Here is a 15,404-nt window from a genome sequence, read left to right as displayed (position 1 = left end):
TGTTGGCTCTTTCCTTTCTTCACAGCACGTGCTGAAAAAGCTGCTGGCCATCACTGAGCTCCTCCAGCAGAAACAGGAGCAATATGCCATATCCAACAGCAACAGGTAGTTCCACCTCCGTCATTCTGTCTGTCAGTTTGTCTCCATCTCCATGGAGTAGCCAATGGGACCCCAGCATGCTCCACCCTCATCCCCATGCCAGCTCCCACCCTCCACATATCTTCCATCATCCCGTTTCCTCCGCCTCATTGTCTGTGCCACGAGAACTATGCAAACTACAGCTGCAAAACAAAACGGCTGGACTCTGTAGTCTGACACCAATGACTTTATAATCACACGACCAGATCGTTCGGTTTGGGTACATATCAATCTAACAGACGGGTCCAACGAATGACCCATTAAGTCGACAGAATGATTTTTTTAAATACAGGTTGCCAAAGTGCATCTCTTCATCTGCTTGATCTGAAACGGAACCGACACAAGGCTGCAACGATTCTCCTTTATAACTGGATTATGAGCTAAAATGCTTTTTATACTGTAATTTGTTACTGATTTACATGGCTATGAATATGCAAAATGTACTCCGACTAGTGTTCTTTGTCCTTTTTCCTGTTCCATTTAGTTCGAATTGTGCTGTAGACTGGATTTTGTTTTTGTTTTTTATCATCCTCAGAGAGTATGATTATTTTATATCAGAACAATAAATTCTCTTGCTGGAATCATGAGTATATAATTTGAGGTAACCTGATTTGTTTTCCATATTGTACGATATGTTTGATTGGTTCAGTCTTCCCTGAGACAAATTCAAAGCCAGACACGTTCTCAGGAGAAATTTTTCAAGGTAAAAAATGTTTACAGCAGTACAATTTATAATAGTAAAGATTGTATCAGGAATGCATGCACTTATTAAACATGTTTTATAATGTACTGACTGTCTCAGATCAGCTCGTAAAGATCAGCTCCTCTAAAAATATCCTAGTGTTTGTCTGTTTTCAGTTCTTGATTTTGAATAAAGAACCATTATTCTGGTTATCAACAGCATTTGTGACGTGTCAATTGAGCATAACCCAGAACATCCCTTTAACCCCACTTTTCTGTAGGGAGACTATGTGTCTTGTAAGATGTCTGTTAAATGACTACTTAAAGGCTGGAAAAAAAAGTACTATTGTTACAGCAGTAATTGAAGTTGCAGGCAGTTGTTGCTCATCCAGTGGATTTGAACTACCATTCAAAAGTTTTAGATTTTTAGTAACATTTTTGAAAGGCGTTTAATCAAAAAATACAGTAAAAACCGTAGGATTGTGAAATTAACTTATTTTAAAATGTAATTTTCAGCATTATTACTCTAGTTTTCAGTGTAACATGATCCTTCAGAAATCATTTTAATATGCTGATTTGCTGCTCATATAACTGGATTATGAGCTAAAATGCTTTTTATACTGTAATTTGTTACTGATTTACATGGCTATGAATATGCAAAATGTACTCCGACTAGTGTTCTTTGTCCTTTTTCCTGTTCCATTTAGTTCGAATTGTGCTGTAGACTGGATTTTGGTTTTGGTTTTTATCATCCTCAGAGAGTATGATTATTTTATATCAGAACAATAAATTCTCTTGCTGGAATCATGAGTATATAATTTGAGGTAACCTGATTTGTTTTCCATATTGTACGATATGTTTGATTGGTTCAGTCTTCCCTGAGACAAATTCAAAGCCAGACACGTTCTCAGGAGAAATTTTTCAAGGTAAAAAATGTTTACAGCAGTACAATTTATAATAGTAAAGATTGTATCAGGAATGCATGCACTTATTAAACATGTTTTATAATGTACTGACTGTCTCAGATCAGCTCGTAAAGATCAGCTCCTCTAAAAATATTCTAGTGTTTGTCTGTTTTCAGTTCTTGATTTTGAATAAAGAACCATTATTATGGTTATCAACAGCATTTGTGACGTGTCAATTGAGCATAACCCAGAACATCCCTTTAACCCCACTTTTCTGTAGGGAGACTTTGTGTCTTGTAAGATGTCTGTTAAATGACTACTTAAAGGCTGGAAAAAAAAGTACTATTGTTACAGCAGTAATTGAAGTTGCAGGCAGTTGTTGCTCATCCAGTGGATTTGAACTACCATTCAAAAGTTTTAGATTTTTAGTAACATTTTTGAAAGGCGTTTAATCAAAAAATACAGTAAAAACCGTAGGATTGTGAAATTAACTTATTTTAAAATGTAATTTTCAGCATTATTACTCTAGTTTTCAGTGTAACATGATCCTTCAGAAATCATTTTAATATGCTGATTTGCTGCTCAAATAAATAAAAAAATATTTTTATCATCAGTTGAAAACAGTTGTTCTGCATAAATATTTATGTGGAACTTGTGGTGGTACATTTTTTCATGATTCTTTGATGAAAAGGTTCAAAAGAACAGTATATTCAACAAATCTGTTGAAGCATAAATATCTTTACTGTCACTTTTGATAAAGGTAATGCATCCTTGCTGAAAAGCGTTCAAAAACTAAATTGCTGACCCCAAGCTTTTGAACAGTAGTGTAAATGCTCTGTGCTCATGGTAGTATTGTGTTAATAAAATAACCCAACAATTATGAGAACAATAAAAAAAAAAGTTTTATTTTTACAGAAGAAAAAGATTTACATGACATTTTGCTGAAATATTTACAATCTAGTTTGAGAAGGGCATCCTCGGTCAGTGATGGCAAAAGGAATAACTCAGCCTGTTCATGAAATAACTGTCGAGGATGTTGCCAATTTAAAAACAATTTCATCATCAAAATGCATCGAAATCCTCATCAGTCCACTCCTGCAAAACAGAAAATCCGTAAGCTTCAAGCGGTAGCCAGAAGATGTGCATCTGAGGAACAAATAATCTTCAAATAAACTTACTTCCTCAGCAACCATCTGCCTTTTCACGACGTGATCATCATCTTCATATCCATGTTTTCTTTTTCTGAAGGACATGGACAGAGGAAAGCATAAGAACCATAAACTGTTATCATCTGAAGACTGCATTCATTTAGTAACTGTCTTTGGTGACCCATCACTCTCACACACATCTAAGCATGCAAACTTGTGCATCATTGTAGCTCATAACTGTGTAGTTCCAAATTGTTCTTTAACTTTAGCCTCAACAGAAATAAATCACAGACTTTTATAACTGTTGTGAACTAGAAGAAATTATGTGCACACAGTGTGAAGATCAAGATGATCAATAGCATGTAGGCATTACAATGCCATGGCCTTCAGAAAGAGCCTGATTACTACGTTTCTGGACCTGGGAACATTACAGTTGCGCTGCGGTCTATGCAGGGTCTGAGAGCTCTCACATTTCATCAAAAATATCTTAATTTGTGTTCCGAAGATGGAAAGAAGGTCTTACGGGTTTGGAACGACATGAGGGTGAGTAATTAATGACAGAATTTTCATTTTTGGGTGAACTATCCCTTTAATCCTGAAAGGTCACCTTGCCCAATTTTGTCTTTATTTTGCAGAACTGAATGTACCTTTATGGCTGTAGCAACCACTATCCAGTTCCTCTGAAAGAAAAGATTGGTAGCAAAGACAGCAAGACTCGTTCTCCCCAGATGCAAAGGAAGATGGTGGATGATTTGACTCTAGTTAGGCAACACATTGCCAATCTCTCAAACCAACAGATTCAAAATTGAGCCATCGAAGAGATGGGTAGAGATGTAATTTCCGTAGAAATTATCTATTGGATCTCCCTACACTGAAAATCAAGAATCTTCAACAGAATAACCAAAATTGAGTGTAAATCTGAAATGCTGCAAAATCAACTTGGATCTTCGATTGATACCGCTGGTATAACCAACCTGGGAGCCGTGAGCCCTAGACTGACTGGCATCTGTAGCAAGCAAGAACTTTGGCACTGCATTGCTCTTGACCATCAGGGAAGCGAGACGCACTTATGGTGCAAGCCTTAAGAAACTTTCTACACTCAATTCTACCGCACAACCTCTTCCTGTTTTCAACTGCGGTTTCAGATGCAGGTAGGCTTAGATCCTAAAGATTCCTATCTTACCTTCTGAGCTGCTTCGCTTGACAAGATGCTGCATCCTGGCTTGTATCTCCAAACCAGTGTTTGTATGTGATACATGAGCAGATCAGTGAGACCGATTCAATTTTGGAAGACAGATTACACAAGGCTGGTGCATGCGTCCACTTTTAGTAACCTGCCCCCTGTTCTTCCACCTAACCTACAATGGCAACAAACCCGAGCTCAAATTAATTTTAAAGCTTTTCCCCAGAATGGGGCAAGTAGATTTTGGGCTTCCTGGTTTATTTCACATCACAAAAGTCAACCATCAATACCTGCTAACTAGAAAACTATATCATATTATTTTATTATATCAGCCTGTTTGTGTTAATCAAACTCAGTTAAATTGGCTGTTTCTTGATGTGTATTATTACTCCTTGAATTATGTAAAACCTCAAAACTTATCTCCAGTTTATGTTTTTATAATGTCAAATTTGATCGATTTGACAAGTAGATGCATTGTCCTGTACTCTCTGACTCCTGGACGGCAGTGGTACCATTGTACAGTGGAGATGGCGATACCATGGTACTCTGATATACATCATTGTAATCAGTGATTACCATAGTACAAGTCTGGATTAACCATTGTGCCATGTCCCAAAAACATGGTGATACATTTATGTTAGTGTAAGAAGGTGTATATTCACTACACCTGACTTGAAACGGCTCACGTTGTACTCATTCCGTGTACAGCTGCATTTTATGACCCAGCAAATCTATGAAAAGTATGATGCAGATTTACCCTTTTTGTGTGTGTGTGTGCCTGTTTTTCTATTCTGGTGGGGACTTAAACCTGAATACACACAGACTCATGGGGACTCGTGTCACGGTGGGGACCTAAATTGAGGTCCCCACAGGTAAACAAGCTAATAAATCACACAGAATGAAGTTTTTTGAAAATCTAAAAATGCAGAAAGTTTCCTGTAAGGGGTAGGTTTAGGTGTAGGATTGGTGTAGGGCAATAGAATATACAGTCTGTACAGTAGAAAAAACATTACGCCTATGGAGAGTCCCCACAAGGATAGCAAACCAGACGTGTGTGTATTTCAGGTAGCTCATGTATTTTTATTTTTCTATTTTATACTCAAACCACAGCTTTTGCATCTTAGATACAAAACAAAAAGTTACTAACCTGGCTGAATAAAACTCTTAGTATGATTCATTTTGTGTGCTTTTTAAACAGACTGATCTGATTAGAACGGTAAGGGTCGTATCATCGATTTTACATTTTCCAACAAATACTCACAAGTTTGTAGCAAATTCAGCATGAATCCTTTCCAGTTTCTGTTTGCAGGTATTGACCTCCTCAGCTTTGGGAAGCTCATATGCTTTAATAAGGCTAGTTATCCCTATAATGAAAACAGACACAATATTATGGTCCACACTGTACATTTATATCCTTAATGCACCAATAACAGGTAAATAATAATATTTGATGACAAAAGTTGTCCTTAATACAGCAAGCTTCCAAATAACTGGTTTGCCCAATAAGTTACTATTCTGCACAACACACAACAAATCAAAACTTCTGATGTATGGTTATACAGTACACTACGTTGGCAAGTTTTTCTCTATATTTTTGAAAGAATTCACTCACAAAGGCTGCATTTATTTAATCAAAAACAGAGTGAAACAGTAAAATTTTGAAAATAATTATTTAAAATAAATTCATTTTAATATATTTTCAAATGTACTTTATTCTTGTGATGCAAAATCTGAATCTTAAGCAGCCATTACTCCAGTCTTCAGTGTTACACAAGTCTGTTGGCCATTTAAGTCTTTAGATCAAAAGGTTATTATCATTAGAAATATAAATTCAGTCAAATTATTCTAGACTTTTGAGTAGTGTGCATGAAGGCTTCACAGGGTTAAAGTATGGATGGGTTCGAATGGGTCTTCCTTTATTCTTCAAAACGGCATTTCACAACAAAATGGATCTTTTAGGAGATAAACCTCTCATAAAATAACTTTGATGAAGGTATAGGCCACAGACTTACCCACTGAATATCTGAGACCTTTTATGACGGTTTTGCAGAAGTGGTCAGAGTTATTCATCTCTTATTTAGAGACATTTTAACAGTTAAAAAAAGAAAAGAAAAATACTTACGTCTCATTGACTCATACATCTTTGAGAGGGTCTCTTTATCCTCCTTAAGCCCCATGCATTCGGTCAAATATCTGTTAATGTAAAAGAAAATACTTTTTAACGTCCTACCATCTCAACTGCTAGAATCTCTGAATGCTGAAGGAGGAACCTACGCCTCCATCTTGAGGCCAGCACGTGCAGCACTGTTGAGGACGGCAGTGAGGCCGATCTGAGATGGAGAGAAGAGGAGTCCGGCATCCGTCATTGCTGCTCTGTTGAGAAAGTCTTCTGCACTCTTTCTCAGCATCTCTGGGTTTTCTAACAATGGGTATCTGGTCTGAGAATACAGAAACCATGCACTTAAATTCAGTTAAATAATCTGTTTAGCAACTTTTAAAAATGTTTGAGCAGCCCGACATCATAACATTGGCCCAAACAAGGGGTGGGACCGTCTACAACCAGGCTTTAGCCTCACCTTCAGGTCAATCAGAAAGCCCTCCAAGGGCCGATAAGGATTGTGAACAACCAGGTGAAAATTGAGCTGCTGGATGAGAAGCAGCTCGTACTCCAGAATCTGTTCTAGAGCCCTCTCCTGTCCTGCAGGGCTCTCCTGAAGGTTCCCCACAAACTGAGTGCTGGACACATTAAACTCATCCACTTTACAGGAGAGATATGCGCATGTCAACCTGCAAAAGTAGGACTTGAAGGTCACAACTCTAATAACTCATGATCGTATATAAATCTCACTCAAATCAATACACTTACATTATCGTCCGAGGGTGATACTCCATTAAAGAGTTGTTCAAATAGAATCTTCGAAAATACATACAAGCTGTGCCCTGAAAAACATATAGAAGTTTTAAAATAAAAAAAGCAAGAACGGCACGCTAGATGATCTCATCTTTAACTGATAAAAGTGATATTTATTACCACAACAGATTTAGGCATCGCAGGCTTGAACATAGCGCAGAAGTCTAGCAATCTCTTTTCATAGTGTCTGAAAAGCACTTTCTCTTCTTGATCATCAAGAAACATGGATTCATTTATTCCAGGCTGAAAAACAGATAAAGTCAAAGTGTGATTGATGTTTATGCTGATAACACTATAAATGACTGGATTACTGTACTGTAGATAGATAGATAGATAGATAGATAGGGAAAAGTATATTTTGTAGACTTGCATGTAAAATAAATACATATAGAGAATCCCTGCAGGTGCCACTTACCTTACCACTGGACATGCCTTTTAAACAAAACTTCCGATTAGCTTCAAGTCTTAATTTATCTAGGGTTTCCTCTTTATCATAAGTCCAGAATTTCTTCTGAGAGCTGTTGTGATACATGTTGAATGCAAGGCTGTAGATAGAAGAATACAACTATGATTACACACCAGATACGTGCATTTAGCTCTCGTGCAGAAGTCCAGTAGGTAGCAGACGAGTATACACATATAATTCTACTACTCACGAATTACTAGTATTCAAGTTATTGTATTGCGTTACCGAGGCAGTTAACTAAACAATGTTTTCAGATCTCATTAAAATTATATTTCATCCTAAGGATGAAATATTTCAATCTCACCCCTCTTGGGCAGGCAGTGACGCTCCGTCTGTGTATCAAGGATGGTCGTACAAATGTCAAAGGGTTTTAAAAGATTGAGCTATTGATCTTTGTTTAAACCAAGGTTTCAACAGTAGACATGCGCAAGAACCGTCGCGTATGAATCACGCCACCTTTTAGTCGCCTTTGGATGATGTCGATTGTGTTCCTCACTCACACGAGTCTGGCTCATTTCTGTGAATCGACTCTTTTGAACAGTTTGTTTAAAAGATCCAGTTCAAACAAACAATTCAGCAAGACAGCCGAAGGACCACGGCGGCGGTTGGCAGCACTGAACTGTGACTGGAGCTGAGATGGTAGGAAGTGACGATGGATCAGGAAGTGAACAGGAGGAATGGATGGAAGAAGCTGGTGAGGGAGGTAGGACTGAAATGGAGTGGAACCTAGTAAATAGGAAAAGGAAGAAAGTACATCAACATAATACGGATAGTGATAATGAGGAAAGTAGTCGAAGAATCATGGAAAGGAAGGAAGAACATAAGGTTATCATTAAATTTGAAGTGCCTGGATCAAAGAACCCATTAAAGATAACGGAAGCACTCAAAATGAAACTAGGGAACATTAAGTATGCAAAAACAATACGTGACGGAAATATAATGCTAATATGCAGAGATGAAAAGCAGAGAGAAAAAGCATTGCGATTAAAAACACTGGCAAGTAATTCTGTAAAATGCTCAAAATGGGAAGAGGAAAACAACCAAAGGTGTCATATATGGAATTCCAACAGAAGTGTCAGAGGATGAGATTAAAAAGAGCTTAACTGGAGCAAAGGTTTGCAAAGTTAAACGGATGCAGTATACAAGGGATGGGGTGAGGAAAGACAGTTTGTCTGTAATGATCCAGTTCGAAGAAGAAGTATTGCCAACAAGAGTGATGGTTGGATTTATGAGCTGACGTAAACAACTGAAAATGGTATATTGGGCATCTTTGATGGGGCACAACAATGAACACCCTACTAAAGCAATATTTTTAAAAAATTGGGAATATGGAAAAAGTAATATTAAGAATATTGGGCAAGAAATGGAGGAAATAGCGGAATTGATAGATGTAAAAAATGTAAAATTCAGTAATACAGTACACATGTCAGCAGTTCCACCGTGGATGTTTGTAATGCCTATAGTATTAGTATTATTATTTAGTATGATATACATTCATATGTGATACATATACATGCATCGATGCTCCACACTCCAGTTCAGATGGTGGCGGTAATGCACTAATAAGCTAGTCTGCCAACCGCCAATAAACAGAAGAAGAAGAAGAAGAACAATTAAGCAATTATTTCACTTGATGCTCTAGGGGTGTCAAGTTCAGTTCAGTTTAGCTCCAACCCTAATTAAACACACCTGAGCCAGCTAATCAAGTTACTATGACTAACGTTACTAGAAACTTCCAGCAGGGTGTTTTGGAGCAATTTGGAGCTACACTCAGCAGGGCAGTGGCCCTCCAGAAATTTCTGAAGGAGATTAATAGCTCAATCTTTTAAAACCATTTGATATTTGTACGACCATCCTTGACACAGTCACAGACGGAGCGTCACTACATGCCCAAGAGGCCATTCGTGTACGAACCCTTCTGATCGAACCGATTCACTGAAAAGATTCGACTTAAAAGAATCGCCGCCAGAGTTCAAATCCCCATCACTTCTAAGAAGAACGTAAACATGGCCACGAGGAAATATTTAACGTAGAAAGGAAGCGTATACTCGAGAAATATGACCAACTTCCTCCAGTGTCCCAAAGAGCCGCAGCACGTTTGCTAAACATCAGGGCCTCTGCTTTGCGTCTGGCTTCGGAAAAGGAATATTAAAAATGCCAAGTCGACCCTTCCTAGGACTGTCTTTCCACCTCGCAAGACGCCTCGAGTCGAAGCTGCACTCTGGAGGTGGATCGATACTTCTAGTGAGGACGGAATTGCAGTAGACGATTCAACGATTCGTAAAAAAGCGACTCAAATGGCTACAGAAATGGGTCTCTGTAATTTCAGGGCGAGCACAGAGTGGTTGACTACACGCTTCAAAACACGAGAGATGTTCCAGGTCGACCGAAAAGAGGGAGACGCACCAGAAGAGCCCAAATCCGACAATAAAGCGGCGGAGCCTAAGAACAACCTTACAAGTCAGATAGACGCATCGAATCGAAGCTGCACTGTGGCGGTGGATCGATTCGTTCAAAAGCGGCTCGGTTGGCCAGGACTGTGGGTGTTCGTAACTTCAGAACGAACACGGAATGGTTCACGCGCTCTAAAACCCGAGAGGGAGTCATACGAGGGATGTTCCAGATCTACCGAAATAATCGGTCATCTGATAGTAAGACGGTGGTACAATTGGTGCCAATAATGAATTTCACATCTACAAAGGCGCGTCAACTTGAAGCCGCGCTTTGGAGATGGGTCGACCATTCTCGAGAGAAGGGTATTACTGTAAATGATTCGTTCAGAAGCGACTCGGTTGGCTAGGGTAATGGGATTCGGTAACTTCCGGTCAAGCACTGACCGGTTCAACCGCTTTAAAAACCCGAGAGAAACTTGTACGAGAGATGTTCCAGCTCGACCAGTGTTCAGAAAATCCACAAAGCGACCAAACTGAGGACACAAGTGCGTCCGATCGTGTTCTCCAACAATCTGACGAGCGCATAACGGACCAGTCTAACGATGAAAGTGACTCACTAACGGATCTAACTCGAACCGACGGTGGTCACGGCTGAGCTTAACGGTGATTTACACACGGTCACTGTACCTACACTGTGGCAAATGAAGAAGGCTATGAAAACACTGACCACTGGGTTACTGTACGGAGGATTCTGCGACTTTAAACTTCATCAATTTGAAAAAGAGGTTGAAAATGTTTTGAGAAGTTCTGTGACGGTTTTCAAACCTAACATGCATATGGACTGATGTGTGTTGTCGATTTTTAGAGACTGGTCCATTTTGTAGTGTAAATATAACTGTTTATTTCAGCACAATCATAACGGGACAGGTGGAACACAGAGACGCTCTCTCAGATGACCACATGGGGGCGCCAAGTGTTTATGGTTATAACCCATTCCCCTACAGCAGGGTTCCTCAAATCTTACCCTGGAGGTCCAATGCGCTGCAGAGTTTAGCTCCAACCCTGATCAAACTCAGCTACCTGTGATTTGCTAATGATCCTGAAGACATTGATTAGCATGCTCAGGTGTGTTTGATTAGGGTTAGAGCTAAACTCTGCAGGAAAGTGGATCTCGTAGGCCAGATTTGAGGATCCCTGCCCTACAGTAAGTTGGAAACGTGGTTCCATCAAGTAGTATTTTTTTAACCCAGCTTTTTAGTATCATCAATCTGTATTACATTATTAAGGTTTAATTTGTCCTACGATTTTGGTTTAAATGTTTGAACCTTGTTAAATGACTTTTATTTTTACACAAAAATAAAAGCTTTTGATAAAAATGTATGTTGATGACAATTTACTTTTTTAACATGAATAACAGTTAGTTAGATCAAATATTTGCCTTTTTAAAAAGCCACTGAAGCTTATGAAGCAAGACAATAAATTACCAACCTCCTATTTGAGTAGGGCAGTGTAACCTAATTTGCATAAACATGAGTAATTTATAAATAATAAATGTCCTTGTATTCAGCGTGATCCATTAATTTGCATATCACCATGGCACTACAGTTATTTTTCCTGTGTGCTGTGCTACCATGAAGCGATAAGAACCTGCACAAAACAGAATCAAAAGGTGAGTATGTATTGCCTTTTTACACTCTCTATACTATAGTCTATTTTGTATTTTAACCTAAATAACTCTCGTCATGCTTTTGAGTGGGCACAAGCTGTTGTATGCTTGTAGGGATGTTGCCAGTATGTGGCTACAATCACTATAATGTACTAGTGCTCTGTCATTGTGTGAATTGCATAAACATAATGTTTCGTTGCATTATTGATGAGATCCAAGCTCTGCCTTATAGGCAGCTGGGAAGATGCAAAAACTGGTAAAGTGATGGATCTTGATACTCAAAAGATGATACCTAATATATAAATATATCTTTGATGGCAGCTTCTCAGACCCTCCCGTCAGTGTTTTGCTGTTATCAGGTGGTCTGGTTGAATTAAAATCTCATTTCCATGTACAGGTGTGGACAGATAGACTAAGATTCCCGCTTCTGAATCCATCAGAGGTCATTTGAATGATCTGTTTGTCATGCAGCAGCTGATATCTGCTATCGGCACTGCCTTCAGCCTGGAAATGCAGGCTTTAGGTTGCCAAGGAAGGTTACAGTTTGACATTCTGTCTGTATTGGTATTTAATACAGGTGGAGATGAGTAAGATGTTGGTGCTTTTATCCTTAAATTGTGAATTAATTTCTAGCAGATGACTTTAGTTATCAGCTGATGTATTTTGGTATTGTTTCAGTTTGTTTAAAATGGGTTGTACAGAAATCAGATGTATCTGACACTGTCCACAGTGACTCGGTTTATCTTGATTTATCTTCTGTCAATATTTCCTCTCTGTAATTTGGACAAATGATGCATACTGATGGCTATGAATAAATCAATGTCCAGGCTTGGCAAATTGATGGTGTGGAGAGATAGAAATGTCTTGTATTACTGTCGCCGTGATGAACAGCTGTCACTGTGCCCCTCGACGCCCGGATATGCAAGGCACAAAGTTGAAGATTATTGTGCTGAGGCTCCTTGTTGAGGTCTGAGCAAATAATAAACTCGTTATGTTGTATTCAGGCTGAAGTATGTTTTATGCACATATTGAAAGTGTATGTAAGTGCTTTTTTCACAAGTATCAGCTTGGATCATCTTGAAGGATCATTATCGTGGCATTGACCCTGCCCTTTATTTCTGTTATAGATTGCAATAGACTCTGTAGTTGTGACCTTGCAACACAGAGCCCTTGAAAAATCATCCATAGGATTTACCTGCATAATGTCAGTCAACGTTACCCATCAAAATGATTGTCTATAGGCTACAAATACTACAAAATGGCTCATTCATGTTACAAGAACATCGTTCAGACGCTCCGTTGTGGCTCTTATCAACTTAACACCAGTCTGCAGACTCTATAGAGAACCCCAGCTCACTTAGTTCAGTGCAGTATGCTGGAAGATAATATGTAAGTTTGTACCCAGTAGCACTTCTTACACAGTGCAATATCTTGGACCTCTTTTGTAAAATGTTGTACATATTATTCCTCTTCAGACGAGTATAATGCAATTCAAATTTTTTGACACAATTTATTATATTCATTTATCAGTTTTAGTATTTTTACATTTAGATGAAGTCATTGTTAGATTGACAGCAAAGGTAAATATAATCTTTAATAACACTTACAAATTTGTATCGATATATAATGTCCATTTCTTGCACTGCGATGCATAAATCCACATTTAAGACGTTATTTTATTTATTTGTTTTAATTGTAATTTTTTTTAGACAAGACATTAAAGAATTATGTTGTCCATTTATTGTACAGTATATTGGCAAAGAAATCAATGTCTTTTTTATAATTTTAATATTGTACATCCATAATATTTGATTGATATTTTGTTGCTTGCGCTAAAAAAAGAAAAAAAAAATTACAAAATAAATCCTCCTCCTGAAGTGAAAAGAACCATTTTTTCAACACAGTCAAGTTTACATTTATGTTGACAATTATTGATATTTAGTATTTTTTTCTCTTTTCAACTGCTTTTAAACCCAAGTTTTCGGTTTCGGCTTTGTCATATTTGAATGTGTACCAGACACTGGCACTGAACAAAGGCAAGCCTAGGCATTCACGTATCATCCACTCTTTATGCAAAATTAATGCATGCACCCCCATGACAGCATGATTTAATTTCCTCCTTTCATTTTCTGTCGCCCGTTGCCATGGACACCGACGGAGGGCTGTTGTGATATTAGCTGCTACAATATGGACAAGTGCAGCTCTCCATGAAGCAAACAGCTACTAAATCACACGACCTCATCAAATCTCTATTCTGCGGGCAGACCGGCTGGCACTGTGCCACGATCAAGGGATGTAATGTATTCATAGCTTACTTACAATTTCAGGTTGAAAAACCGTTGACGATTTATGTCAGATGTACTGTTCAACCCATTGGAAGTGTTATATTGACAAAACCAAACTATTTTGTAAATGCATTGACAGAAACAATGAATATTCACATAACACGTTTTAGAGGATAGCAGGATGCTATTGGCTTGCGGTCCTCATTGCGACAAAAGCGAATGCACTAGACAGGATGGCGTCATAACACCATGCACAGTGTTGACTGTGTTGCCACCCAGATCATGTTGCCTGCAATGAGCAATTGTGTGTGTTTATGCATGTGTGTGGAAGCGTATTAGTCTGCCAAGGGAGTAAATGTATGCCTGTGAATCCAAGTGTGGAGATCAAAATGTCTTGGGTTGGCATCGTGCACCCTTCCCCCATCAGCTCCACCCCCTCCACACACACACACACACACACACACCGCAGGTCCCATCCTAACCATCTCTCTCTAATTGGGCTCCGTCTAGATTCCTCAGCTTAATACTGCATCTTATTTGCCTCTTGTTTTCAGGGCATTTCAAGCTTTACAATGCCAGCTTTAAGTTTTAGTTTCAAAACTGGTTACACTAGTTTCAAAAAACACAATTCAACATTGAACTTGAGATAAATAATGACATTGTTGCATTTTGTAGAACTGCTTATAGCTGGTTAACTTCACTATGAACTAAACCAACACTAAACTGACTAAATAATGACATTATTGTCTTTTAGAGCTGCTTTACAGCAGAATCTGAATTGTATCCCAGAGTTTCCATAATTGCTTCTGCTATTTTCCTGTTTATCTCTGTGAAGCTGCTTTGACACAATCTGTATTGGATAAAGCGCTATAGAAATAAAGGTGACTTGATTTGATTTGACAGTTCGTCCACGGATGAAGTCATTGTTCGTTTTTAGGTACACAATTCCTTTTTCATTTCTTTGATTGTAAGATTCTATGGGAGACTGTAATTAAATCATATTTTATCAGTTTATCTTAAAGGGATAGTTCAATGAAAATGTCATCATTTACTCACCCTCATGTCGATCCAAACCTTAATGACCTTCTGTCTCCTGTGGAACACACAAAATATATTTTGAAAAATGTTTATTTGTGTGTGTTCCACAGATGAAAGAAAGTCATGCAGTTTTAGAACATAATTAGTGCTAGTAAACCAAGCCAGAGTTTTCAGTTTTAGGTAAACTATGCTTTTAAGTGTTTAATTTATTACAGAGCTTTTTTAAGTAGTGAATTATTTTTCCTCACTACTGGTGACTAATAAAAAACAGGTTAAGTGGACAATCCTGTATGCCCAAATCTAAATTCTGACCACTCTCATTCTGACACACTTCTCAATAGCAGTGTGCCCTGTCAATATAGCTGGAGGTGTATAGATAATCAGATAGCAATCAGAAATTGAGATCTGCCATTCAAAGGCTATCTCGATGTGCAGGAAGAAGAGGACGGGCAGCCTGAGAGTGCAAGCATTCATGTGAAAATCCAATCCTTCACAGTACACAGCCCCCGCAAAGCCTGCAGAATGACCCTTTTATCAAAGTGCCATGTCCGTAGCTCTCCAAACAGCCAGTGCGCTCTCAAGGAATAGAT

At 38.4% G+C, this 15,404-nt stretch overlaps 2 protein-coding genes across 6 annotated transcripts in view; one reads left to right on the top strand and one right to left on the bottom strand.

The window, feature by feature from the left end:
• The window catches only part of LOC107753180 (ras GTPase-activating protein 1-like), a 43,460-nt gene extending 42,495 nt beyond the window's left edge, over positions 1-965 (top strand). For all 3 annotated transcript variants that reach the window (XM_016569303.1, XM_016569304.1, XM_016569302.1), the window contains one exon: positions 26-965. In XM_016569303.1, the coding sequence (XP_016424789.1) occupies positions 26-109 (84 nt within the window). In that variant the 3' untranslated portion in view covers positions 110-965. The remainder of the gene's footprint in view (positions 1-25) is intronic.
• A 1,665-nt stretch (positions 966-2,630) lies between these two features.
• LOC107753181 (cyclin-H-like) lies at positions 2,631-10,107 on the bottom strand. Of its 3 annotated transcripts, none has more exons than XM_016569306.1 (10): positions 9,839-10,107; positions 7,382-7,511; positions 7,087-7,209; positions 6,922-6,995; positions 6,632-6,842; positions 6,330-6,493; positions 6,178-6,248; positions 5,317-5,419; positions 2,903-2,966; positions 2,631-2,819 (listed from the first exon to the last, which is right to left on the bottom strand). In XM_016569306.1, exons 2-10 carry the CDS (start codon positions 7,496-7,498, stop codon positions 2,787-2,789), a joined length of 960 nt encoding a protein of 319 aa, XP_016424792.1. In that variant the 5' UTR covers positions 7,499-7,511; positions 9,839-10,107; the 3' UTR covers positions 2,631-2,786. The 3 variants fall into 3 exon arrangements, with proteins under 3 accessions (XP_016424792.1, XP_016424791.1, XP_016424793.1); XM_016569305.1 differs by lacking the exon at positions 9,839-10,107 and adding an exon at positions 7,737-7,991; XM_016569307.1 differs by lacking the exons at positions 2,631-2,819; positions 2,903-2,966; positions 9,839-10,107 and adding exons at positions 3,784-4,230; positions 7,737-7,993.
• Between the last annotated feature and the right edge of the window lie 5,297 nt (positions 10,108-15,404).

Source organism: Sinocyclocheilus rhinocerous, unplaced genomic scaffold, assembly GCF_001515625.1.
Source record: "Sinocyclocheilus rhinocerous isolate Xijiao unplaced genomic scaffold, SAMN03320098_v1.1 scaffold3063, whole genome shotgun sequence".
NCBI lineage: Eukaryota > Metazoa > Chordata > Actinopteri > Cypriniformes > Cyprinidae > Sinocyclocheilus > Sinocyclocheilus rhinocerous.
Note: the sequence above shows the minus strand (reverse complement) of the source record. Positions and strands in the feature narration are given on the sequence as shown.

Excerpts from the sequence above, each read along its gene's own strand:
- LOC107753181 (XM_016569306.1), bottom strand. The coding sequence starts at position 7,498 with ATGTATCACAACAGCTCTCAGAAGAAATTCTGGACTTATGATAAAGAG. Across the intron at positions 6,249-6,329 it reads GCTGGCCTCAAGATGGAGGC|ATATTTGACCGAATGCATGG; the intron begins GTAGGTTCCTCC and ends TTACATTAACAG. Across the intron at positions 2,967-5,316 it reads GCTGAATTTGCTACAAACTT|AAAAAGAAAACATGGATATG; the intron begins GTGAGTATTTGT and ends CATGTCCTTCAG.